This window comes from Pecten maximus, chromosome 10 (assembly GCF_902652985.1).
Source record: "Pecten maximus chromosome 10, xPecMax1.1, whole genome shotgun sequence".
Lineage (NCBI taxonomy): Eukaryota > Metazoa > Mollusca > Bivalvia > Pectinida > Pectinidae > Pecten > Pecten maximus.
In genome coordinates, this window is record NC_047024.1 from 8,020,020 (window position 1) to 8,047,134 (window position 27,115).

The window sequence follows — 27,115 nt, forward strand, 5'->3', positions numbered from 1 at the left end:
GGGACATTGATGATGGCTCGATAAATTAGGTTTCAGAATAACTTACATTTTGATATATGTTTAAGCATTTGGGACTCAGTACGAGGCTTATTCTAATCTCATAATGTGTAATCCCCCCCCCTTTTTTTTTCTCTTTTGTATGATATGTAGTCAGACTTGACGTACCCTAGGAAGTTACCTTGGGGATCCTTTAGAGAAATATAATTTATCATTAAACTAATTTTTATGTAATACTATTCATTGTTTTAGGTATGATTAGAATATTCAATATATCAAGTTACAATATCAATTGATATTCACAGATGTTAAGTCCAAGTTGGTGTAATTTAATGACATAGCTGATAATTAAGTACAAGACGACAGCTGTGGGTCGCTCATTATTTCAACTATTCAAGTTATATTTGCCTACGTCGGTGAACAAGATAGATTTAATCAAACACGCACGTTGGCTGTCCTAAGTGTTTACTGAAGTAACAGATGCATCTTCGTCTCGTTCCCGTGGACACGTGGACATACGACATGGATAGACGACTCGAGGTATTTAATTGACCCGGTTTTCGTTAAATATGACGTGTGGGAACATCACGTGATTCTAAGATTACAAAGATCAGGAATATATTAGTTTTCATTTTTCCTGCATATTTCAAAGTTTAATTAAATATCAAAAACGAAATAATGATGCATTCGTCATAATAATACATTGGAAAGGCACAAAATACGGAATAAATCAGTTATGAATATCACAAAGTATTTTTCTCTCGATTTCCGATTTGTGTTTTGTCATGACCGGAACGTTACGAAAGTTATCGGATATATGTGCCATCATATTTGATGGCTGCTTACCGAGAAAGTCATATACCAATACAAACGAAGAATGTACTTAACAAACCATAACAAAGTCATATACCAATACAAACGACGAATGTACTTAACAAACCATAACAAAGTCATATACCAATACAAACGACGAATGTACTTAACAAACCATAACAAAGTCATATACCAATACAAACGACGAATGTACTTAACAAACCATAACAAAGTCATATACCAATACAAACGACGAATGTACTTAACAAACCATAACAAAGTCATATACCAATACAAACGACGAATGTACTTAACAAACCATAGCAAAGTCATATACCAATACAAACGACGAATGTACTTAACAAACCATAGCAAAGTCATATACCAATACAAACGACGAATGTACTTAACAAACCATAGCAAAGTCATATACCAATACAAACGACGAATGTACTTAACAAACCATAACAAAGTCATATACCAATACAAACGACGAATGTACTTAACAAACCATAGCAACGGATATAACATACTGTATGATTCTCCTTAGGGTCAAGATATTGATCTGTAATATTGATTCAATCAAGATTCTTTTGATGAATAAGTAATACAATCTATATTAATTGTGAGAGCACGTGCAGCTATTGGCGACATACAGCGACGCCCATGCGCACCCGTTTGTCACTCAAGGTTAACTCAGTTTTTATATAGATTACAGAGCGGCTTTTAAGAAGAAAAAAAAAACACTTGACATATCGTTTTCTAAATAAAAAAATGATGTCTCTGATAACTAATTTTGACATTTCTTCGTTACAAATATATGAAAAAAATTATTTGATGGCCAAAATTAGTAGCTCATTTTTTAGTTAAAACTTTCACCTAAATCACCTTCGACGTGTTACCTAATTTAACAAAACGATTATTTTGACAACTCAAATATTATATAAAAGCATTATTGTACAGAAATATCAAAATATATGCTTCTGTCACTTAAGTATAGGATTTTTTTTTCCAAACCTTGATATGTTTTTTAAAAATATAAAATAAAAATTAGCTGCGTCATTTTTGAGGTGAAAATGGCACATAATTTTACTTCTCTGAAATGTTCTTATTCCCATCGCTGTACAGGTAAACTCGCGTACCATATATCGATAATTAACCAATGATATCGAAATAACTATATATGGTAAATAGGTATGGACGGCGGTCCAGCTTCAACTCCACTCGGGACACCAGGACAACGACAGCGCCATAAAGGAGGCATGGGAGATAACTCCACTTTATGTGATAAAAAAAAAACACAATAAATATGTTGCATTATTTTTCCATTGTAAGGTATTTTTTATTATTCTTCCATAATGTTCTATTTATCACAATATATCACTACAAAAAAGGTTTAAGGATTTCATTGATGACAAAATATCTTTTTGGCAAAAACAATTCAATTTCCATATCTTGGTGAAATATAAATGCCCTCATAAATATATTCTTAACATGTCGGTAGAGTCTCTCAACTATACTAGGATTCTCCTGCAACCACTCATCCTTATTATGAAATAATCGCTTTTTTGAAAAAGTGCATGTTATTTTTTTCTAAAAGCCTAGATGTCTAGATAATTTTTGCAAAAACAAAAATCAAATGGCGGCGCAAAAATCACTCACCTCAACTTTCATGACAATCGGTACACCATTTCCACCGGGTGATACCGGAAGTTACGATTTCCTGACCGTGTCGTATCCCCGTAATAAATGATTTCCAAGCCTACCATCCCAATTTCTAAAGTTTGTTTAAACATGCATGTATTTCATTGCTTCTTAAAAGCAAGCAAAATGATAGGGCACAAGTTATTGCAACTTATAGAAGCCCTCTCCTCCACAATTATTTCAGCAATGTCACAGAAACAATAGACATATGTGTACATTGTATCCAATGAAATGAATATGGAATTCAATGGAGAGAAAGACGGAAATAGTGAAAGTGCAGGGAAATGGCAGTGATATCATACAGCAATTCTTATGATTTATAACAATATATTGTATAATAATTAATGTATAATATATAAAATATAATATTGGTACATACTAGCCACACACTCCAGCTACTTTCTCTGTTCAAATTGTCCGTGTACTACTGTACACTCGTGCTCCTCCTAGAGACCGTTCCATGGTTCAATTCCATTTTGTGTTCTTATCTTAAAACATAATTAGCATAGAGAAATAGAAATAAGAGTATTATTATGTCTGGTTTATTTAGCTTGTGACATGATGTTTGAGAAAAGGTAGTGATTGGATTGGTAGGTTATATAGAAATACAGAGAGGATAGTTTATTGGGTAATCTTACCTGAATAAGAGGATAGTTTATTGGGTAATCTTACCTGAATAAGAGGATAGTTTATTGGGTAATCTTACCTGAATAAGAGGATAGTTTATTGGGTAATCTTACCTGAATAAGAGGATAGTTTATTGGGTAATCTTACCTGAATAAGAGGATAGTTTATTGGGTAATCTTACCTGAATAAGAGGATAGTTTATTGGGTAATCTTACCTGCTCTTCAACACTATATATAAAACATATCACTTTTTCGAATAAATATTTGGACAGCTTCAAAAATAACGTTATTCTATTCTAATGTCAGATCAACATTTTCAAAACATATCAAGATGTAATGTTGATACTGACACATCATTCGTATGTTGATATAAAGTGGACATTCCAAAAAAATGATACAATTTTTTTACAGGGATAACTACAGTACAAGCACAAGAAAGAGAATTAGTTAAATTTACACGATCAAGATTATGGTTTCATGTACTACAATTGTGTCTTAGCTTAGTAAGTAGAATATTAAGATAACCTTGTCCGTGGTTAAAAAAAGAAGCGGAGTATATTTGCGATATTTATGTAAAGAATTTTTAAAAGTAAGAGTTGGCTAGTTTCCGAGGGGCTATTCAGAGTCTGGTGGCTGTTGGTATAAAAGATGTAGAAGATGTCGAACAGTGTCTCCAGTAATATCAGATGTATTTCACGAGTGGGGTTAATGTTTTGATATTTTTCACGAGTACGCAGCACGAGTGATTTTTTTTTTAGCTACACGGGTGAAATATATTTGATATTACTGAATATACTGTTAGATATTCTGTTTATTACATTTCATAGCAGACTATACCGGGTCAGTTTTTTTATTTTACCTATTGTCGTTTGTAAGCAGTATTTTGATTGGTCAAATAAAAAAAGTGATATTTTTCACTTGTGAAAAACATCACTTTTATAGAAGGAACAATATTCGATTTTCACATGTAACAATGTAATAAAATCTTTGTACTTGTAAGACTACAATTTGAAATAGTGTAATTGGTATTATTTCTCAAAAAGTATTGGGTTCTTTCTCCAACTAAACGAGGTAATAATGTATACAGGTATGAAGGTGTTGGTACGTATTTTTCTCCTGTCTCGTCTACTCATTAAAGTTTCACATCCTATTTCGATTCTTTGATAAAAACTTTTTGCTTTCTGCCCTCAATGTAATTTTCTAGCAATTTTAAAATATTACCCGAAATACGATATCTTTTAGCTTTTCGTATCAGACCTATATGCCTAACTCTATCACAAGCTTTAGAGATATCACAAAAATCATACAGGTATGTTTCTTCTCTCGCATATTCAAACAAATATTATGATAAATTTCAATTAACAGATGAACTGTAGAATGACTTAGCATACACCCCTGATTGCTTAGTTAAAAAAAGTTTTTCAATGAAATAATAATGTTTTACAATAACACTTTCCAAGACTTTGCCTACTACTGATAGTAAAGAAATAGGCCTATAATTAGATGGCAAGTCCTTTTCATCTCTTTTTCATACCACAATGCCTATAGCTTGTTTCTACAGATATGGATATATAAATTCTGACCATGATTTATCGAATAACTTTTGTAAAGACTTACATGTAATTTTAGCTATATAACGTAGCATGTGGTGACTTATACCACCAATACCCGAGGCTTTCCCTAATTATAGTATTATAGTATAGTTCTATAGAGTAGCGTTTTAAAACAGAATTTAGCTAATTATAACATGGCTCTATCTCGGGTACTCGGAACCCCGTCTCATCAGACTCCAGGATCGAACCATTTTTGCCTGTTATATCATAGTTGTATAATAGTATTAACATCACTACCCGACATACTGAAACATTAATTAGTTTGTTCCTAATACAAATTTTCTTCGCCGAAGGACTCCAATACCTGCCTCAATTCAATTAGAAAGAAAAAGAAAGAAATTTACACTAGGATAGAATATTTTATTACATTTTTACCAGTGAAATATCAAAAAATGTTCATTCTATAAAAGTGATATTTTTCACTTCACTAGTGAAAAATATCACTTTTGCTGATTTGACCAATCAAATTAATGATTAGAAAATGCCCCACTCGTGAAATATATTTGGTATTACTGAAGACACTGTTAGATATCCTCTATACCTTCAACTCAATGGGTCGAATGACTCATCACTCCTATTACAGACTTACACAGAAACATTCAATCTATCATAAGTCAGACGTTCGTACAGCATATTGACGATCGTCTATTTAAAACTTATTGTTGTCTTATTCATATCTTTACATACCTGTGCGTGCTGTGACTGTAGATATAATGTTTTCAATACAGCGGTTACCGAGATCTACACGTCATTACACCAGCAGTGTGTGACTGGAATACGACTCTTCACTTTATATAATTATCATTTTAGAAATTTCTAAAATCTATTCCTTGGTATTTTTTTTTTTTTTTTTATGTTTTTATTTTCTCCATTACGTTCATCGTTTTATAAAATTATCGAATCAAATTAATATGAAACTTCAATCCCACGTCAAAACTATTTTTGTGGACATTGCACGGGAGATTACTCCAATAGCACTGTAAGGCATACTGTAAAATGACACTTTTAATGATCAGGAAAGCATGCGACATGTCTCCGTTGTGTGATATTAGTTTTTGGGTAGCCACCGTACTATTTAAAGACCGCCAACGCAAAATGACACCTAAGCTGTTCACGAAAACGAACAAAAGTCGACGAGGTGTGAACCGAAAACACCCTACATGTATTGTACATATGATATCCTGTTTATAAATCATAGGCGACATATTTCAGATAAAACAGGAAAAGCGACTCGAATTGCAAATAAAAGTGTTTCATTTTCAGAACACGTGAGCAATATGTACAAGTAAAGTTATACTACAGTTTCTGACACCAAACATAAACTTGATAGATTAATGACTTCATCTAATAACTTATTAAAACGAAAAACAATTAAAAGGGGTAACATCAAGTGTCATGTACTCAGTGTATGGTTGGTTTTTAATTCGTTTTTGATAATTATGAAAAATATAGTTTTAATATTTTACAACGTTCCTAAAAATAGTTTTATTTCACACGGATTGAAAAAGAACAAAACACATTGTTAATCATAAAATGTAAACAATATCCGAATGCCATCAAATAAATGAAATTATTGACAATGATACACTTGAACCTTAAATTTAAATATTCATTAGCGATATCGCTATTCATATACACTTCTCTATTTTAAAAACATATGTTATATATACAATATTTGAATATGTGGTAGATGCAATGGAAAAAAACCAGGTGTCACTTATTATATACATTGGGAGTACATTAGTGAAGCCTAATTAATGATAGTAGGGCGAGCTGGGAAACAGGTTAAAGGAAATCAGATAAAATATAATGAATAATGTTATCTAAGGTAACGCGATAGGCGAAGGTATGTTCATGTATTTACAAAAATAAACATGTAAATTATCAATATTTTTGGAAATGGAAATATCATCATATTGCCTGTATGGAAAAAAAAGCGCGGGGGGGGGGGGGGGGGGGGGGAGAAGAAGAAAATTACAAATAATTCTTAAAATAATATCATAAATTAAAAAATTTCGCGAGAGAGCGTATGGCCAACAGTCTTGTAGACTGTTGGCCATGCGCCATGCGCTCTCTCGCGAAAATTTAAGACATTTCAAATATAACCGGAGGACCAATGGGAATAACAAGAAATGACATTAATGATTTACGGTTTAGCATCTGTTCTTTAGAAAATGTAGAACTACAATACACTGTCAAGGTTACACAGTTCAGCCTACTCTACGAAACCTTAATGATAATATATAGACGTTATGACGCGATAGATAGATTAGATATTTTTGCCATCATAAGTAAACCGTAGAGTAGATCATGTTTATTGCTTTCGATGTAAAATATAGGAAATGAAATAAGCAAATATTATATACTTAAGTAAGTTTAAACGTTAGACACAGACTTGACAGACTTATCGACAGTGGTGTGAATGTCTCCTAAAATTGAGAAATAAAGAATCGGTCAGAGTTAGGGGTGTCATTATTGTTGACAGGTTCTGGTTCCGGTTCCGGTTCTTCCTGTACTGTTTCTGGTATAGGGCTGATGTTCGATCCATTAGATCTGATTCCATTGGCGGTAGTGTTAAATGTATAACCACTTTTCGTGAGAGCCCTGATCTCGGGATGTTCATACGGACCACTCCCAGACACCCGTCTTTGATATGCCTTGTTTACGAACGCCTTATTTTCGTATGCTGCAACAAAAATAGTAGATAATTAAGCGATTTATATTACGTTAATTGTTAGGTTTTATAGTTGTACTAAGGTCAGCTATCCCAATGTCCTACTCTCTATCTGTGACGTGTGTGTACTTACCTTAGACATAGGGAAGGGTTATCAATTCACATTCAAGTACATGTATTCTCTTTTTCAAAAAACATAATCAAAATCAAACAAAAAACTGGAGCCTTTTAAAATGACCAAAGAGGTTTGTTACCTTGTTACCTACATATAATTCGTACATTAAAACAACATTCCCTATAAAACAAATTACAAAATAACTCTGATAGGACCCTAAACATTGTAAATATTTACCATCAATAATTTTCAACAAATATCTCTTTTTTTTCAAATTTCCTTTTGCTTTGTATTTTTCCATAACAATGCAGGGAGAAAACGGAATGTGGTGTAAAGGAAACACTGGCTGAATGTGTCAAACCTTTGAGTGGAATAAAACATGCATGAAAGTGAAAACAAACACCGTCCGGCTGTCTGGTATAGTGCAAGGGAGATTACTCTAATGTCAAAGTAGGGACGATCTAACATTCTTTCATATCTTGACATTTGGAGCCACCAAGATTACATCGTCTTATTAGTGTCTCACCCAGTGATGTCCATCAATTTAACACATTAAGTTCATTTCACATGACTTTGATATTAATGATAATTTAATGTTATTTCTATATACAAACAAATCGTTTTTACTGTGCTAACACACGAGGAACACGCAAAACACGTAACACGTGTATATCATGCAAACCTCTCAGAAGACAGAGAGCCTTTGAAGTGTTTTGAGAGTAAATAACAACGAAAATAACTAAGAATCAATAAAAAAAAATGTGAAAAATCGAAATAATCCAAAACAAAAATATACACCCGTATATCCAAATAAACAGTTAAGCGTTTTAACCAAACTAAAATAATATAAAAATAGAAGGATGACTTCCAGGATATATAAAATTTCCTACAACCAATAAGAATATTTACTTACAAAACACTTCTAAATCTGATTCAAATGTCTTATCATTGTGGATATCGAATCCGAAATCTAAATTTAGAAATAGAAATGTGCAAATATATATTTGTTTCTATTATCCGAAAAAAAACATTGTCCATTATAATGAAACTTTAAAATCTAGATAAGCTCATGTTTTCTTATCTACATCTTTAGACCTAATTGATAAGTTTAAAAACAACAATCGAGATTGTCATATATCATTTATTTGATTTTATACAAAAATGTTATATCGCATTTCATCAGTGTTAATTATCAGGGTCTAGGCCGTTTGTCAATCCACTACATGTATCATTTCCATTACTAATTCCCGTGGTAGATTTTGACCATTTACAAGACTGATGAAGACCATGGAGCATTTCTACGGTCGACATTGTGATCTTATTTGGAAATAGAAATCGGATATATTATATTTCCTAGAGTGATATGGAGTCAGACGTGCTCGATGGTCTCGATGTCACCACATTCTCTCTCACATTGAGAACGTGACATTGCCTGCAGATGGACATAGAGTTTGAGGCAAAAGACTCTCGCCCTACTGGACCACATGGTATCACTCTCTTTGAGCCTTTTTAAATGTTGTTAAAGCCATAATTTGTTCATATTTTACCTTGTTTTATCATTCTGAGTTAAAACGTCTGGTTAGTTTACACCTTTGATGTTGTGCTATATCTAATAATCAATATTGTCTATTAATCAAATATATTTGTTTGTTATATATCCACATTGATTCCCATCTTGTTTTATGTAGTTTCTATTTAGCTATTCAGTAACAGATTTAAAACTCGTCTCTGTATACCTTTTGTGTATATACTTGAGGGAGATGGTATATAGGTTAAGTCTACTGGATTTCTGTCGGTCTTTATTACTTACATTGCACGACACTCGTGGGTTTGTTTTGCACGACCTGCATGATGTGCTCCACGTGACCGTGACCGTACGCCTCGGGTGGGTAGGCCGGCTCGTTATGTTTCGGTATGTCTAGTCCTGTAGATTTTATAACAAATGAAAACAATTAGTAACGAATATATTGATATGTGGATAAACTAGATTGTAGAAGACAAAACACTGATGATTACACTACATACATGTATCTCATGGCTCCAGGATCAGGGACCAACAATCTTTTAGACCAAAAAAAATGCTTAGCCAATCACGTATACTTCACTAATTGTGAAGTCATTTGTGATCGGCCAAGTCAAAGGTTAAGACTTAATGTTGTTTCAGGAATATGTGGTCTGGACGATCCAATATTGGCGTTGTATCCATGAATTATATATACATGTACATATATATGTACTTTATAACTAATCAGATGAATCAGATGATAACTACTTGTACTTATCGATCTGAGATTGGAGTTATATCCTTTAATTATATATACACTTTAGAATTAATTAGCTTACTTACCCTTTTCCTCTATTTCGTGTGGTACACGAAGTAACCCGAACAACTTGAGGGTACCAAACAGTAGGAGGGAGAAGAACATAGTCCAACCAATAATGGCGCCGAGGCCACACAGCTGCCATACCAGTTTCTGTTGACAAGAACAAGTTAGACATACAATGATGTTTCGTTCAAATGCTATCCAAAGAGAGCGAGTGAAGCACATTGGGACAGCTACCACTTTGAGATACATACAAAAGTTGGATATCATTGTTTATTTGATTGATATTTTTATTTATTACATTTTTACCTGTGAAATATAGAAAATTATCAAAATGATAAAACTTTATTTTAACTACAGTGATGAGCAGTAAAAATGTAAGATTTTGCAGTGAAAATATAAGGTTTCGTCACTTCGGCATGGGCGCAGTAATACCTGTCGGACTACATGTACGTTTATTTGTTATAAAATATCTCTATCCTTCATAAATTGTGGATAAAATATTTTGTTTTAGGCATTAATAATCACGAACTGCCATACTCATGAAATATATTTGATATTAAACGTCAAACCATTGAATATCCTCTACATATTGTCACAACTCCTTACTAATGTTGTCGCCATTTACTTAGTTTTTACAGCCAATTAAAACTTCCAATATTTCGACATTCCCCGGTCTAAATGCAAATGAAGTCAGTTTTGAACTTGAGAATAATTCTGGTTAAAGGCTTTTCATTTTTACACGTTTTGTTTCAAGTCATCAACAGTCTCTTTCGTAAACTTCGTATCAATGAACTGACATTTTAAAGTTAAAAGAGTTAAAAAAAATTTTTTTTTAAATAACATGTTTAAATGCCAATGAATAAAAACGTAGAATAGTTGGTCTTTCTATTTTAAACCATTACCAGCTCTCAAACCGATACCTAAAACAGATGGTTATAGTTGTCCAAATGGTTGTTTGTTAGACCAGGTTTCATATTTAGCTATTGAAGTTTGCATATACAATGTACTTGTACAGTACCATAGGGTATAAAATCAGCACTTTCTGGAGAAAACCACGTGCACCCATAAGATATTTTATATCAGGATCGAAGCCCCATACATTTGACTTAAAGCCAGATATACATAAAGAAAGATAAGTATCTGAAATGCTGATTTCAGTAATATTCGATCAGTTGATGAAACTTTGAAATAGCATATAAAACCGTCACGTGAAATGTTCCAAGTGCATATGCTCTAAATGACGTGTTTCTGATTAGTCATACTATATGAAAAATCTGTCCAGACGCAGGAAACCATAGACGTACACCATGCCAAAGTTCACTTTCGGGACATTTTATGCATTTTGTCCACTGCCTTAAACCCAAACGTCCCTCCAGTTTATCATTATAGTCTTGATGACTAAAGAAGCATGAGTTTAACTCCATACTCTCTATAGTAGCTAACCTGACACTGTTTACTTCAGATCACAGTTTAAATTACTTCAAAATAAGTTGAGTTGGATGAAAGTTTGACCCCACGACTGTAAGACAGCTTCACACTACATACTTACATAGGCCGACTTTTGGTCCCAGTTCAACAAGATCCCATCTTCTCTGTCAAGAAACGCAATGCCAAGGACACCCCATATGCCTCCACCGAAATGAACTGGAAAAAACGAAACATTAGTGTTGACATTCTTTATCTCGCGACAGGGACAAAACATACATAAATTGCGTCCATATAAGAGATACTTTAAGCCCTTAGGACCAATGACGAGTCAAAGAAGAAACCATGTGTATAATGCAGTTTACATATGACTTCGATACCGGTACGAGTTTAATATTCTATTAATCTCAATCCTCATTTACATAAGAAATTAATTAGCCTATTATAAAATATTTCACGGCACTTTATGTTTGCCGGTAGGCACGATATTGATGTTGTGGTGGCATAGTCAAAGTGTGATAAACAATTCATACCTTTAATAAATATACAGAATCTAAAATATTTACTCGTGTTTTACCATTCCAGAAATAAGCAAGTTCAACTATATCAATGGCAATTTAGAAGTTTACACACAAATTACTGGAAACTGTTCCTGATTAACAAATGGATTCTCTTTAGTGCTCTTTTCAGACTCGCTTGTCTTTGCTTGTTAATGATTAAATAGTAAGATGTACCGTATCAATAATATGAAGAACAACTATTTTAACTTTAAATAAATGTCTAAACATTACTGAACAATGGCTGAGAGTTGGCAGAAATGTCACATTATTATCTAACCGGCATGAATAAAACATTATGACAGAAAAAAATGTTATTGATATATACATGTATATGGTAATTGAAATTAGATAAAGTAAGACAATCTACCAGCAACAGCATCCAGAGGATCGTCTATCTTTATCTTCTTCATCAGCCAGGACCAAAGTGTGTACGATATCGAGGCAAAAACTCCCATGATGCATGCTCCCCATGGAAACATCCTGTTACAACCTGCGCACGCAGATACCTATAATAGAGTATTGCATTTGACATGTAGATACGAGAGTGTGGTAAGTATTTACTAATGACGATACGATAACATTTATGACGTACAGTACGGTGTCTGTGGTGTGGCGGCATAACGTGACAGACCACAACATTTGACTTCCATGTTTTCATATCCGAGAACCACTGATTATTCCTAGAGGGATGTCATTAGTGCAATCGGTGTAAGCATGACAATACAAAGACACAACAAAGACCCATTATAGCAATGCTATACCACAACAAGTAAAATGAAAATAAACGATGTACATATATTACTCCATTATGTGATTATAGTGAGCTAGTTATCTTTTGGGTGATTAATGTCTACAACATAAGTTTATCATTTCCCTATCAGTTTATACACATATATTTATTTAATTACTACATTAACGGTACCCCTTTCAATAATAGACTGGTCCATGTCTTTAGATATAAAAATAACACATTAAAACAAGAGTCCTATATAACTAGATGGTGGTCTGACTATAAACACAATATACTAGTGGAATCCAACCGGCGGAACTAAAGACGAAGTTTGAAATTCCTGATGGTGTAATCATGTCATAAAACGGCCATGTCGAAGTTTGGACGAGGGCGAAAACTAACGGCACGTTGTCGGCTCAGTCAAACTGGAGAAGTTAAAGATATGTTTTGCAATAACGTGGCCATGGCGGAAATCTAAGCTCAATCTCATTGGTAGACCTTGAGGAGTTTAAAATAGGTGTTGTTCAGGAAAACCATATTGCCTTATCATGGTCGTCATAACTACTACATTTTAAATCTAAGTTTTAACCAGGCAAAGACAGCAATGCCCTGCATGTAGGGTGTCAGAATTGAAGCGTCTGCCCCCGTTGTATGATCGTAAGAAGCGACTACATTTGGGATCTTATCTTTTCTCTTCTTCCTTAACAACTGACTTCTTCCAAATACTTTCCTTGGCACGCCTCACTTTGGCCTTCAGTTCAGAGTTCACCCCTGTGAGGAAGGATTTTAGTTCTGTCCCCTCGCCAAGATATACAAGACTCTATAAAATTGTAGCTTATGCTCTTGCTTGGCACTCAGTATTTAGGGAATGGGATGACTGGTTCGTCCGTTGTCAGTATAATGTGACCGGGTGGGGTGTCCTTGTGGGTGTCTTCGGCTGTATACTTCAGTGAGCTAGCACTGTAACGTAGGCACCCGCGGTATCACAAGGAGACAAACATACCGCAGAACAGAACACACATTCACCTCACGCACAAAGGGGACGCCGTCCTTAAACGGCCATAACTGTTAATATTACGTTACACAATACAAACCAAACCAAAAATAACAACACATTTCTAAACATCCCTAATCATTTTCAGCTCATTGGCACCAGTCAAACTGAGAAGTTGAAAATGTTTTGTTTTTTTTAATTTTTCTTTTTTAAGATGGTAGTCATGGTTGTCATTTTATATTTCGGAATCACCCAAAAGATAACAACACAGAATAAATTTTGATTCCGTATACCATAACCTCATTGGTAATAATTATGTTTGCCATTTAAGAGCCCCATTGCTAACTATGTACCGTAGACGATGATAAGACTTACCATGCCCGTAAGCGCACCATTGATAGTGACTAGAAGACTCCAGCTGTTACCCAGACCAGGAATTCGGTTGATAAGTAGAGAACCAAAAGCGGCAAAGGATGCAGATATGATAGTATTGACAATGGAAAGAGCGACAGCCTCACCGTCACCGGCATTACTGATAGCCAGCTGGGATCCTCCATTAAACGCCAGGAAGCCGAAAAACAGGATGAATCCACCAAGAGCAGCAATCTGATCAAAAACATCAAACAAGTCACGTGTTGTAGGTTATCTACTTCCTATATCATAGGTGTGAGCGATTTACTGATAGATCTACATTACTGCTTGAAATATTCATATTGCGTATTAATCTCTTAAAATTGATACATAATGCATTTCAAACAAACATCGTCAACATACATGAACACATTGCATCACTACTTCATAATAACCACAGGTAAAATATACATACAGTATATTCCCTATACTAGATAACTAGAAACATAATCCTTTATCGCATCACATATCCTCTGGGTCCTTTATCATTGTGTAACCCTGGTAAATACTAGCCGCAATATACCGCTCGGCTGGAGAGATCTTCTCTTTGGCTCGATCGGTCAAGCGTAGGATTAGTAAACCAGGGGGGTTCGATCCCTAGTGGGGGCAGTCAGTGATTTATATTTAATTAATCATGCGCTTCGGTACAATTGCTTAAATATTACATGTAGTGAAATAGAATAAAGTTAGTATTACTGTAAAGTGAACAGTCGCCATACTTTGTGTATTGAACAGGGTAATTAGGTATCGGTTCAAAGGTCGCCATACTTTGTGTAGTGAACAGGGTCATTCTGTATCGGTTCATAGGTAATTCTGTATCGGTTCAAAGGTCGCCATGTTTGTGTAGTGAACAGGGTCATTCTGTATCGGTTCAGAGGTCACCATACTTTGTATAGTTAACAGGCTAATTCTGTATCGGTTCAAAGGTCGCCATACTTTGTATAGTGAACAAGGTCTTTCTGTATCGGTTCATAGGTCGCCATGTTTTGTATAGTTACAAGGTAAATCTGTATCGGTTCAGTTGTAGCAATACTTACGGGCACTGAGTGTCCGCGGAGTTGAGCCACCTGTCCTTCGTGGAACCTTCCTATGCGTGGCCCCAGAAGGGCAGCCCCCACAAAGGCCGCCACGCCACCAAGTACATGCACAACACCACTTCCGGCAAAATCCTACAATACATCATTACAGAAAAGTTGGGAAGAATTGTTAAAATGCAAAATATAGTAAATAGATGGGCAATCAATGATACCCCGAGAGAAAAAAAATCAAACATTTAATGAGTAAACAGCATATACGTCCTGATGCTGAGTCGGGGAAACGTTTCGTTATCACGTTAATTACATTTAAGGAGTGCTGTGTTAGTGATTAACAGAAAAGGTATGAACACTATGATTATCCCCATGGTGTGCATGAAATGAGTCGAAAGGTAAACTTAGGAAATGCGCGATAAATCCAATAAATATAACTGACCATGACGGTGTAATGACAAGCGTATCTCAATAGTTATGTCACAGCAAATCGTGATAAGGAAGTTATACCTTTTTACATTTTGTTAAATTAAAATATACCATGTATATATCTTACTGTAGCTACCTACCTGGTAAGCGACCGTACCGAAATCGTACTCGTATCCTTCAGAGAGCCAGCCGCCACCCCAGGCCCAGTGGGTCACTACTGGGTAAATGAACCCTGGAATGGTGTAGAGTAATATTGATACAATCCTGGAATAGTGTCAGAGTAATATTGATACAACCCTGGAATGTTGTAGAGTAATATTGATACAACCCTGGAATGTTGTAGAGTAATATTGATACAACCCTGGAATGTTGTAGAGTAATATTGATACAACCCTGGAATGGTGTAGAGTAATATTGATACAACCCTGGAATAGTGTCAGAGTAATATTGATACAACCCTGGAATGGTGTAGAGTAATATTGATACAACCCTGGAATGGTGTCAGAGTAATATTGATACAACCCTGGAATGGTGTAGAGTAATATTGATACAACCCTGGAATGGTGTAGAGTAATATTGATACAACCCTGGAATGGTGTAGAGTAATATTGATACAACCCTGGAATGGTGTAGAGTAATATTGATACAACCCTGGAATGGTGTAGAGTAATATTGATACAACCCTGGAATGGTGTAGAGTAATATTGATACAACCCTGGAATACTTCTCTATTGAATATGTGTATGCTACCTCGATCATTGATATTTTAAATCCAACAGATTAACTCTTGTTAAATGTTTCTAGAGAACAGTATCAGGTTGTTTTGATCGGTATCTTCCTTCAAACAAAAGTGTGAATTATGGTTTTATATGTAAAAAAATAACCTATGCACATGTACCGAGATATTTGGACTAACAAGATACTATTTTATAGTGATAACTTACCGAACTGACTGGACGAAATACTGATCAATCATTCTTTAGTGCCCTTCAAAATATGATCTACTTCGTTTATATTGGATTACTTAACTTCCTTATCAACAACGTTTTATTGTTGGCTTGAGTATTTGTTTGGTGACCAGATCTCCCAGTGGACTATCGACCCATGAGAACAAACTCTCCCTCTGTTGGCCGATTCATACGAGATTGCTTTATAGAAGAGCCTATCAGAACAGGTTCATAGAGACCTTGCAATTCCACTTACAGGTATAGTGACGATATGCTTAAAACGTCATTATTAATGTCGATAGGATATACCTGTAAAAGTTGAAACCATGACATTGAAGACTCTTCAACACCAGCCGCCTACCTTGGTATTTACTTACCACGTAACAACCACGGACAACTTATAGCTGTATGTTAAACTTGCATTATGATTTCAATTTCCCGATAACTTATTTTACCTTTCCAGTTGGTACCATCTCTGTTCCCCTACCTATAGTTTTCATATGTCTAAAGTGATTTTCATGGCGACTACTGGCGGTGAGATTAACAAAACCAGATTTCCAGAGATGCAGATTGACGAAGACCATGGGAAGGTTTGAAAATTGCCATCATGATCTCATTTGGAATTACTCTGTTTCCTTGTGCGATATGATGTCAGATGTGTTCGATACTTTTTATATTCGATACTTTTTATTTTCGATAATTTTTATTTTCCTGTTGGATCCGTTTTCATTACCCTAGTTATTATTTTGTATAATACGGCGCAACATGGATTTGATCTAGATTTGTATGGCAGAAGACCCTTACTCTTTCCGAACTTCCCATTGTTCATGTATTTTGTCAAGAGTCTCCACCATACATATGTTTCCCTACCTGATAGAGTTTGACATCAGTTAAATAAAACATACTAAAGCAGAATACACTAGCATGACACACACATAGACACATTAAACAATCATTCGTTAAACAGACACATAGAGCCCTAAAATATTACTATACGAAGTACCGCTGTAAAATTATATATTTGGCAACTGCAACTACATTTGTGAACATTCAGATCTAGCGAGCCCTTTTTATTAGTAGATACCTTAATTGACAAAAATAAGTAATACTACATTTTAGTACAACTACTTGGGACCCAATGGGTATGTTTTTTTCACTTCTTAGAAGAGATATAAAAGAGAGAAATGGTTACACTGAATATACATGAGTTTAACGGTTAAGTCAATATGCAGTTGTATACAGTTTCGTAAAGACGCGTGGTTCTTAAGGTACTATATGTCCTTACCTGTAATACAGAAACTATAAGCGAAGTAGGCCACGAATTCACATCGTTCAGCCATGGCCCCGGACACAATGGTGGCAGCCGTAGCAGCGAACGTGTACTGGAAGAAGAACTCCGCGTACTTTGAATCCGGAAGGTTAGACGATGCAAAGTAACTGGCACCAATAAACTTATTGGCCGCACCACCATCTCCGTAAGCAAAGGCAAATCCCAATATCCAGTACGCCGCACCCGAAACAACTGAGGGGATAGAAAATAAGGTTGGTCAGTCTTCAAATGTCCTTACACACTTATAATGGGGAACATGGAACATATTATTGCACTTGAAAGGAAAGAATTGAAGTGGTACGAGCCAGGGAAGATGAATTTTAGTTTGAGAATGCAAAGCATTTCATACTCTACCCATATTTATGTAACTTGGTCTAATCGGACTTAAAACACATATTTAATTTCCAAATTTATTTTATTGATAGGGATTATTTGTTTTACTTATAGGTTTACAAAGAGTATAAGTATATTTAGAAAACATTGTGTTTCAAATTTACTTTATCAACGCTAGAGTACTTAACCAGATCAAAAGAAATATCTAACACCCCTAACTTTAATAAAAGTTAAATGATTGACAGCTACAAATTGTCTTTGTCTTAACGACAGATATGGAATACAATTTTCTTAGTTGGAAAATGATATCAAACAGACATTAGTAAAATACAAACTGAGCCAAAATTAAAACAGGTAACTAATTAATGAGGGCGTAATAGACCACAATTTAACACAATTATTTAATCAAAAATAATTTTCAAATAGCTTGTATTTATAACCAAAAATGTTAATCAACTAAAACAATATGTGACTTTGGCTAGACGTAATAATATATAACAATAAATATTCTGTATTGTATTTCGGTTTACATCTTATTAAGCTAACAATGCTTTGCGTATAAGGCCAATGAGACAGCACTTATGATTAGACGAACATAAGTTCGGCTTTATTTATTGCTAAATCTTTATGTTTAGTCAATAGATATGTTGAAATTCCATAAAGTAAGAATCGCTTGTGAATGCAATTTCAAAAGCCTTGCCACAATTATCAATATCATCATTTTCCTCTTTTTTTCAACTTAATGACACTTATTGTTTTATTCTATCGTAACAAATGATAAGAAATATTGTACAAGATTTTGAAAATCATGACAAAGAAAACCAATCCGCTATTTACCGCAGGCTTATTGTATAATGATAGAAACCACTCCCGCCTGTACATTAGTACTCCATTCCTTTCTATTTTAACTGGTTGTTTTGAATTGAATAGATAGTCCAACAATGCGAGATAGCAAAATATTCGAGATAGCGAAGAATTGTGAAATATTCGAGAAAGCGAAGCATTGCTCGAAACAATATCGGTTAGGTTGCAACAATTTTAAATCTAAGAGTGGTTTTGTTTGAACTAAATTAAATTATTAGGATTTTATTACTTATAACATAAGAAATAATTGTTTTAGGATTTTATTAGTTATAACATAGGTAATCGTTGATTTAGAATTTAATTAGTTGCGACACAGGTAATCATTGATTAAGGATTGTATTAATTATAAGTAACACAGGTATTGATCATTGATTTAGGATTTTATTAGATATAACATAGAAAATCATATTTGGATTTTATAATTAATAACATAGGACATCATTGATTTTAGATTTTATTAGTTATAACATAGAAAATCAGTGATTTAAAGTGTTATTAGTAATATCATAGGTAATCATTGATTTAGGATTTTATTACTTATTACATAGGAAATCTGTGATTTTCGATTTTATTGGTATTACCACAGACGTGTGATATACACGTATCTGGTATTACATAGGAAATCATTGATTTGGATATTATTAGTAATAACATTGGAAATCATCAATTTAGGATTGTATTAGCTACAACACTATATTGAGTACTTTAAGAGTCTATGGCATTTTAATAAATATAGAGTGTACTTACACGAGTCTATGGCATTTTAATAAATATAGAGTGTACTTACACGAGTCCATGACATTTTTAATCAATATATTGGTCGTGTTCTTACTCCTAACAGCACCAGCTTCCAGAAATGCGAATCCACATTGCATAACTGTAAAACAGATAAGACATATCACAGCGTCTGTACACAAAATAGAGTCCATGTTAGGAATTAAAAGGTGTTATATCCCTTAATTCTAGAGGAGACACACCAAGACAAAAGGAAAGGTAACAATGTTGTACTAAAGACACACAGAATATTACCAGCTTTCAGAACAAATTGAGAGTTACTAGTAGATACAGACAAAATTATACTTCATTATACAGCTGCTTCGTCCACCTAGGGCTCGTCAGTGATGCCTAAACAGGCGACTTAAACTGAAATATGCGTAAATAAATGTCAATATGTGGATAGAGATGCACACGACGAGGAATTTAATAAATTTCACAATTTTCAATTAAAATGTTGTGTCTTTATATTTTGAGGTATGTTATCTAATATCAAAAAAAAAAAGTAATAGGTGGAGTCGTATAAAGGAAAAGTATCAACTAGCTATATTGTTAGCCTGATGGCTCTTAACATGTATGTAGATTATAAAATTGAATTATCTCCAATTGAAAGGCGAAAAGTAGTTTCATACCATATAGAATTGTGATACTGTTTAGTTCATAAGGTTTGATGACGTCTTGTTTTGACCATTTACAGACAGACGTTGAAACGGTAACACAACAGCAAACAGTTATTTCGTCCCTAGTACTGACAATAAGGCAATGCTTACAACGAAAAGGATGGTACATTTCCTGGAAAAGGTCAGGAGGGCTCAACGTCATCTAAATTATGTTACATTCAAGTCTTTATAAATGTATACTTCAATCAAGAATTATTTTTGTGAACTCAAATTTGAGCGCATAACTAAAATAACACATTAACGTCATCATAACAGAAATAACACATTAACGTCATCATAACAGGAATAACACATTAACGTCATCCTAACAGAAATAACACATTAACGTCATCATAACTAAAATAACACATTAACGTCATCATAACAGAAATAACACATTAACGTCATCACAACAGAAATAACACATTAACGTCATCATAACAGAAATAACACATTAACGTCATCATAACAGAAATAACACATTAACGTCATCATAACTAAAATAACACATTAACGTCATCATAACTAAAATAACACATTAACGTCATCATAACAGAAATAACACATTAACTTCATCATAATTGAAATAACACATTAACGTCATCATAACAGAAATAACACATTAACGTCATCATAACTGAAATAACACATTAACGTCATCATAACAAATAATACATTAACGTCATCATAACTAAAATAACACATTAACGTCATCATAACTAAAATAACACATTAACGTCATCATAACAGAAATAACACATTAACGTCATCATAACTAAAATGACACATTAACTTCATCATAACTCAAATAACACACTAACGCCATCATAACAGAAATAACACATTAACGTCATCATAACAGAAATAACACATTGACGTCATCATAACTAAAATAACACATTAACTTCATCATAACTCAAATAACACATTAACGTCATCATAACTCAAATAACACATTAACGTCATCATAACAGAAATAACACATTAACGTCATCATAACAGAAATAACACATTAACGTCATCATAACTGAAATAACACATTAACGTCATCATTACAGAAATAACACATTAACGTCATCATAACTGAAATAACACATTAACGTCATCATAACAGAAATAACACATTAACGTCATCATAACTGATATAACACATTAACGTCATCATAACAGAAATAACACATTAACGTCATCATAACTAAAATAACACATTAACGTCATCATAACTGAAATAACACATTAACGTCATCATAACTGAAATAACACATTAACTTCATCATAACTAAATTAACACATTAACTTCATCATAACTCAAATAACACATTAACGTCATCATAACTAAAATAGCACATTAACGTCATCATAACTAAAATAACACATTAACGTCATCATAACAGAAATAACACATTAACGTCATCATAACTCAAATAACACATTAACGTCATCATAACTCAAATAACACATTAACGTCATCATAACTCAAATAACACATTAACGTCATCATAACTGAAATAACACATTGACGTCATCATAACTGAAATAACACATTAACGTCATCATAACAGAAATAACACATTAACGTCATCATAACAGAAATGACACATTAACGTCATCATAACTGAAAAAACACATTAACGTCATCATAACAGAAATAAAACATTAACGTCATCATAACTAAAATAACACATTAACGTCATCATAACAGAAATAACACATTAACGTCATCATAACAGAAATAACACATTAACGTCATCATAACAGAAATAACACATTAACGTCATCATAACAGAAATAACACATTAACGTCATCATAACAGAAATAACACATTAACGTCATCATAACTAAAATAACACATTAACGTCATCATAACTGAAATAACACATTAACGTCATCATAACTGAAATAACACATTAACGTCATCATAACAGAAATAACACATTAACGTCATCATAACAGAAATAACACATTAACGTCATCATAACTAATAATAGCACATTAACGTCATCATAACAGAAATAACACATTAACGTCATCATAACTAAAATAACACATTAACGTCATCATAACTAAAATAACACATTGACGTCATCATAACTCAAATAACACATTAACGTCATCATAACTAAAATAACACATTAACTTCATCATAACTAAATTAACACATTAACTTCATCATAACTCAAATAACACATTAACGTCATCATAACTAAAATAACACATTAACGTCATCATAACTAAAATAACACATTAACGTCATCATAACAGAAATAACACATTAACGTCATCATAACTCAAATAACACATTAACGTCATCATAACTAAAATAACACATTAACGTCATCATAACAGAAATAACACATTAACGTCATCATAACTCAAATAACACATTAACGTCATCATAACTCAAATAACACATTAACGTCATCATAACTAAAATAACACATTTACGTCATCATAACTCAAATAACACATTAACGTCATCATAACAGAAATAACACATTAACGTCATCATAACAGAAATAACACATTAACGTCATCATAACTGAAATAACACATTAACGTCATCATAACAGAAATAACACATTAACGTCATCATAACTGAAATAACACATTAACTTCATCATAACTCAAATAATACATTAACGTCATCATAACTAAAATAACACATCAACGTCATCATAACAGAAATAACACATTAACGTCATCATAACAGAAATAACACATTAACGTCATCATAACAGAAATAACACATTAACGTCATCATAACTGATATAACACATTAACGTCATCATAACTGATATAACACATAAACGTCATCATAACTAAAATAACACATTAACGTCATCATAACTAAAATAACACATTAACGTCATCATAACAGAAATAACACATTAACGTCATCATAACTCAAATAACACATTAACGTCATCATAACTCAAATAACACATTAAGGTCATCATAACTAAAATAGCACATTAACGTCATCATAACTAAAATAACACATTAACGTCATCATAACTCAAATAACACATTAACGTCATCATTACTAAAATAGCACATTAACGTCATCATAACTAAAATAACACATTAACGTCATCATAACTGATATAACACATTAACGTCATCTTAACAGAAATAACACATTAACATCATCATAACAGAAGTAACACATTAACGTCATCATAACTAAAATAACACATTAACGTCATCATAACAGAAATAACACATTAACGTCATCATAACAGAAATAACACATTAACGTCATCATAACTAAAATAACAAATTAACGTCATCGTAACAGAAATAACACATTAACGTCATCATAACTAAAATAGCACATTAACGTCATCATAACGAAAATAACACATTAACGTCATCATAACAAAAATAACACATTAACATCATCATAACAGAAATAACACATTAACGTCATCATAACAGAAATAACACATTAACGTAATCATAACAGAAATAACACATTAACGTCATCATAACTGATATAACACATTAACGTCATCATAACAGAAATAACACATTAACGTCATCATAACAGAAATAACACATTAACGTCATCCTAACAGAAATAACACATTAACGTCATCCTAACAGAAATAACACATTAACGTCATCATAACAGAAATAACACATTAACGTCATCATAACAGAAATAACACATTAACGTCATCCTAACTAAAATAACACATTAACGTCATCATAACAGAAGTAACACATTAACGTCATCATAACTCAAATAACACATTAACGTCATCATAACTAAAATAACACATTAACGTCATCATAACAGAAATAACACATTAACGTCATCATAACAGAAATAACACATTAACGTCATCATAACAGATATAACACATTAACGTCATCATAACAGAAATAACACATTAACGTCATCATAACTCAAATAACACATTAACGTCATCATAACTAAAATAACACATTAACGTCATCATAACAGAAATAACACATTAACGTCATCATAACTAAAATAACACATTAACGTCATCATAACAGAAATAACACATTAACGTCATCATAACTAAAATAGCACATTAACGTCATCATAACTAAAATAACACATTAACGTCATCATTACAGAAATAACACATTAACGTCATCATAACTGAAATAACACATTAACGTCATCATAACAGAAATAACACATTAACGTCATCATAACTGATATAACACATTAACGTCATCATAACAGAAATAACACATTAACGTCATCATAACTAAAATAACACATTAACGCCATCATAACTGAAATAACACATTAACGTCATCATAACTGAAATAACACATTAACTTCATCATAACTAAATTAACACATTAACTTCATCATAACTCAAATAACACATTAACGTCATCATAACTGAAATAACACATTTACGTCATCATAACTGAAATAACACATTAACGTCATCATAACAGAAATAACACATTAACGTCATCATAACAGAAATAACACATTAACGTCATCATAACTGAAATAACACATTAACGTCATCATAACAGAAATAAAACATTAACGTCATCATAACTAAAATAACACATTAACGTCATCATAACAGAAATAACACATTAACGTCATCATAACAGAAATAACACATTAACGTCATCATAACAGAAATAACACATTAACGTCATCATAACAGAAATAACACATTAACGTCATCATAACAGAAATAACACATTAACGTCATCATAACAGAAATAACACATTAACGTCATCATAACTAAAATAACACATTAACGTCATCATAACTAAAATAACACATTAACGTCATCATAACTGAAATAACACATTAACGTCATCATAACAGAAATAACACATTAACGTCATCATAACAGAAATAACACATTAACGTCATCATAACTAATAATAACACATTAACGTCATCATAACAGAAATAACACATTAACGTCATCATAACTAAAATAACACATTAACGTCATCATAACTGAAATAACACATTAACGTCATCATAACTCAAATAACACATTAACTTCATCATAACTCAAATAACACATTAACTTCATCATAACTCAAATAACACATTAACGTCATCATAACTAAAATAACACATTGACGTCATCCTAACTCAAATAACACATTAACGTCATCATAACTAAAATAACACATTAACTTCATCATAACTAAATTAACACATTAACTTCATCATAACTCAAATAACACATTAACGTCATCATAACTAAAATAACACATTAACGTCATCATAACTAAAATAACACATTAACGTCATCATAACAGAAATAACACATTAACGTCATCATAACTCAAATAACACATTAACGTCATCATAACTCAAATAACACATTAACGTCATCATAACTCAAATAACACATTAACGTCATCATAACTAAAATAACACATTTACGTCATCATAACTCAAATAACACATTAACGTCATCATAACAGAAATAACACATTAACGTCATCATAACAGAAATAACACATTAACGTCATCATAACTGAAATAACACATTAACGTCATCATAACAGATATAACACATTAACGTCATCATAACTGAAATAACACATTAACTTCATCATAACTCAAATAATACATTAACGTCATCATAACTAAAATAACACATCAACGTCATCATAACAGAAATAACACATTAACGTCATCATAACAGAAATAACACATTAACGTCATCATAACAGAAATAACACATTAACGTCATCATAACTGATATAACACATTAACGTCATCATAACTGATATAACACATAAACGTCATCATAACTAAAATAACACATTAACGTCATCATAACTAAAATAACACATTAACGTCATCATAACAGAAATTACACATTAACGTCATCATAACTCAAATAACACATTAACGTCATCATAACTCAAATAACACATTAACGTCATCATAACTAAAATAGCACATTAACGTCATCATAACTAAAATAACACATTAACGTCATCATAACTCAAATAACACATTAACGTCATCATAACTAAAATAGCACATTAACGTCATCATAACTAAAATAACACATTAACGTCATCATAACTGATATAACACATTAACGTCATCTTAACAGAAATAACACATTAACATCATCATAACAGAAGTAACACATTAACGTCATCATAACTAAAATAACACATTAACGTCATCATAACTAAAATAACACATTAACGTCATCATAACTAAAATAACACATTAACGTCATCATAACTAAAATAACACATTAACGTCATCATAACAGAAATAACACATTAACGTCATCATAACTAAAATAACAAATTAACGTCATCGTAACAGAAATAACACATTAACGTCATCATAACTAAAATAGCACATTAACGTCATCATAACTAAAATAACACATTAACGTCATCATAACAAAAATAACACATTAACATCATCATAACAGAAATAACACATTAACGTCATCATAACAGAAATAACACATTAACGTCATCATAACAGAAATAACACATTAACGTCATCATAACAGAAATAACACATTAACGTCATCATAACTCAAATAACACATTAACGTCATCATAACAGAAATAACACATTAACGTCATCATAACAGAAATAACACATTAACGTCATCATAACTGATATAACACATTAACGTCATCATAACTGATATAACACATAAACGTCATCATAACTAAAATAACACATTAACGTCATCATAACTAAAATAACACATTAACGTCATCATAACAGAAATAACACATTAACGT

General features: G+C 32.6%; 1 protein-coding gene and 1 long non-coding RNA gene across 3 annotated transcripts in view; both read right to left on the reverse strand.

Moving 5' to 3' along the window:
* Window positions 1-2,122: 2,122 nt before the first annotated feature.
* On the reverse strand, window positions 2,123-6,695 carry LOC117336769. The gene is made up of 2 exons (XR_004534649.1): window positions 3,357-6,695; window positions 2,123-3,322 (listed from the first exon to the last, which is right to left on the reverse strand). It is a non-coding gene; the product is annotated as an uncharacterized LOC117336769 (long non-coding RNA).
* A 32-nt stretch (window positions 6,696-6,727) lies between these two features.
* LOC117336770 (putative ammonium transporter 1) overlaps window positions 6,728-27,115 on the reverse strand; it is a 55,311-nt gene continuing 34,923 nt past the window's right edge. The window contains exons 2-11 of one of the 2 annotated variants that reach the window (XM_033897406.1): window positions 19,709-19,798; window positions 17,680-17,916; window positions 15,588-15,679; window positions 15,028-15,159; window positions 13,955-14,185; window positions 12,223-12,361; window positions 11,420-11,514; window positions 9,891-10,017; window positions 9,354-9,467; window positions 6,728-7,440 (exon numbers count right to left, since the gene is read on the reverse strand). In XM_033897406.1, the coding sequence (XP_033753297.1) occupies window positions 7,184-7,440; window positions 9,354-9,467; window positions 9,891-10,017; window positions 11,420-11,514; window positions 12,223-12,361; window positions 13,955-14,185; window positions 15,028-15,159; window positions 15,588-15,679; window positions 17,680-17,916; window positions 19,709-19,798 (1,514 nt within the window). In that variant the 3' untranslated portion in view covers window positions 6,728-7,183. The remainder of the gene's footprint in view (window positions 7,441-9,353; window positions 9,468-9,890; window positions 10,018-11,419; window positions 11,515-12,222; window positions 12,362-13,954; window positions 14,186-15,027; window positions 15,160-15,587; window positions 15,680-17,679; window positions 17,917-19,708; window positions 19,799-27,115) is intronic. The other variant, XM_033897407.1, reaches the window with a different exon arrangement.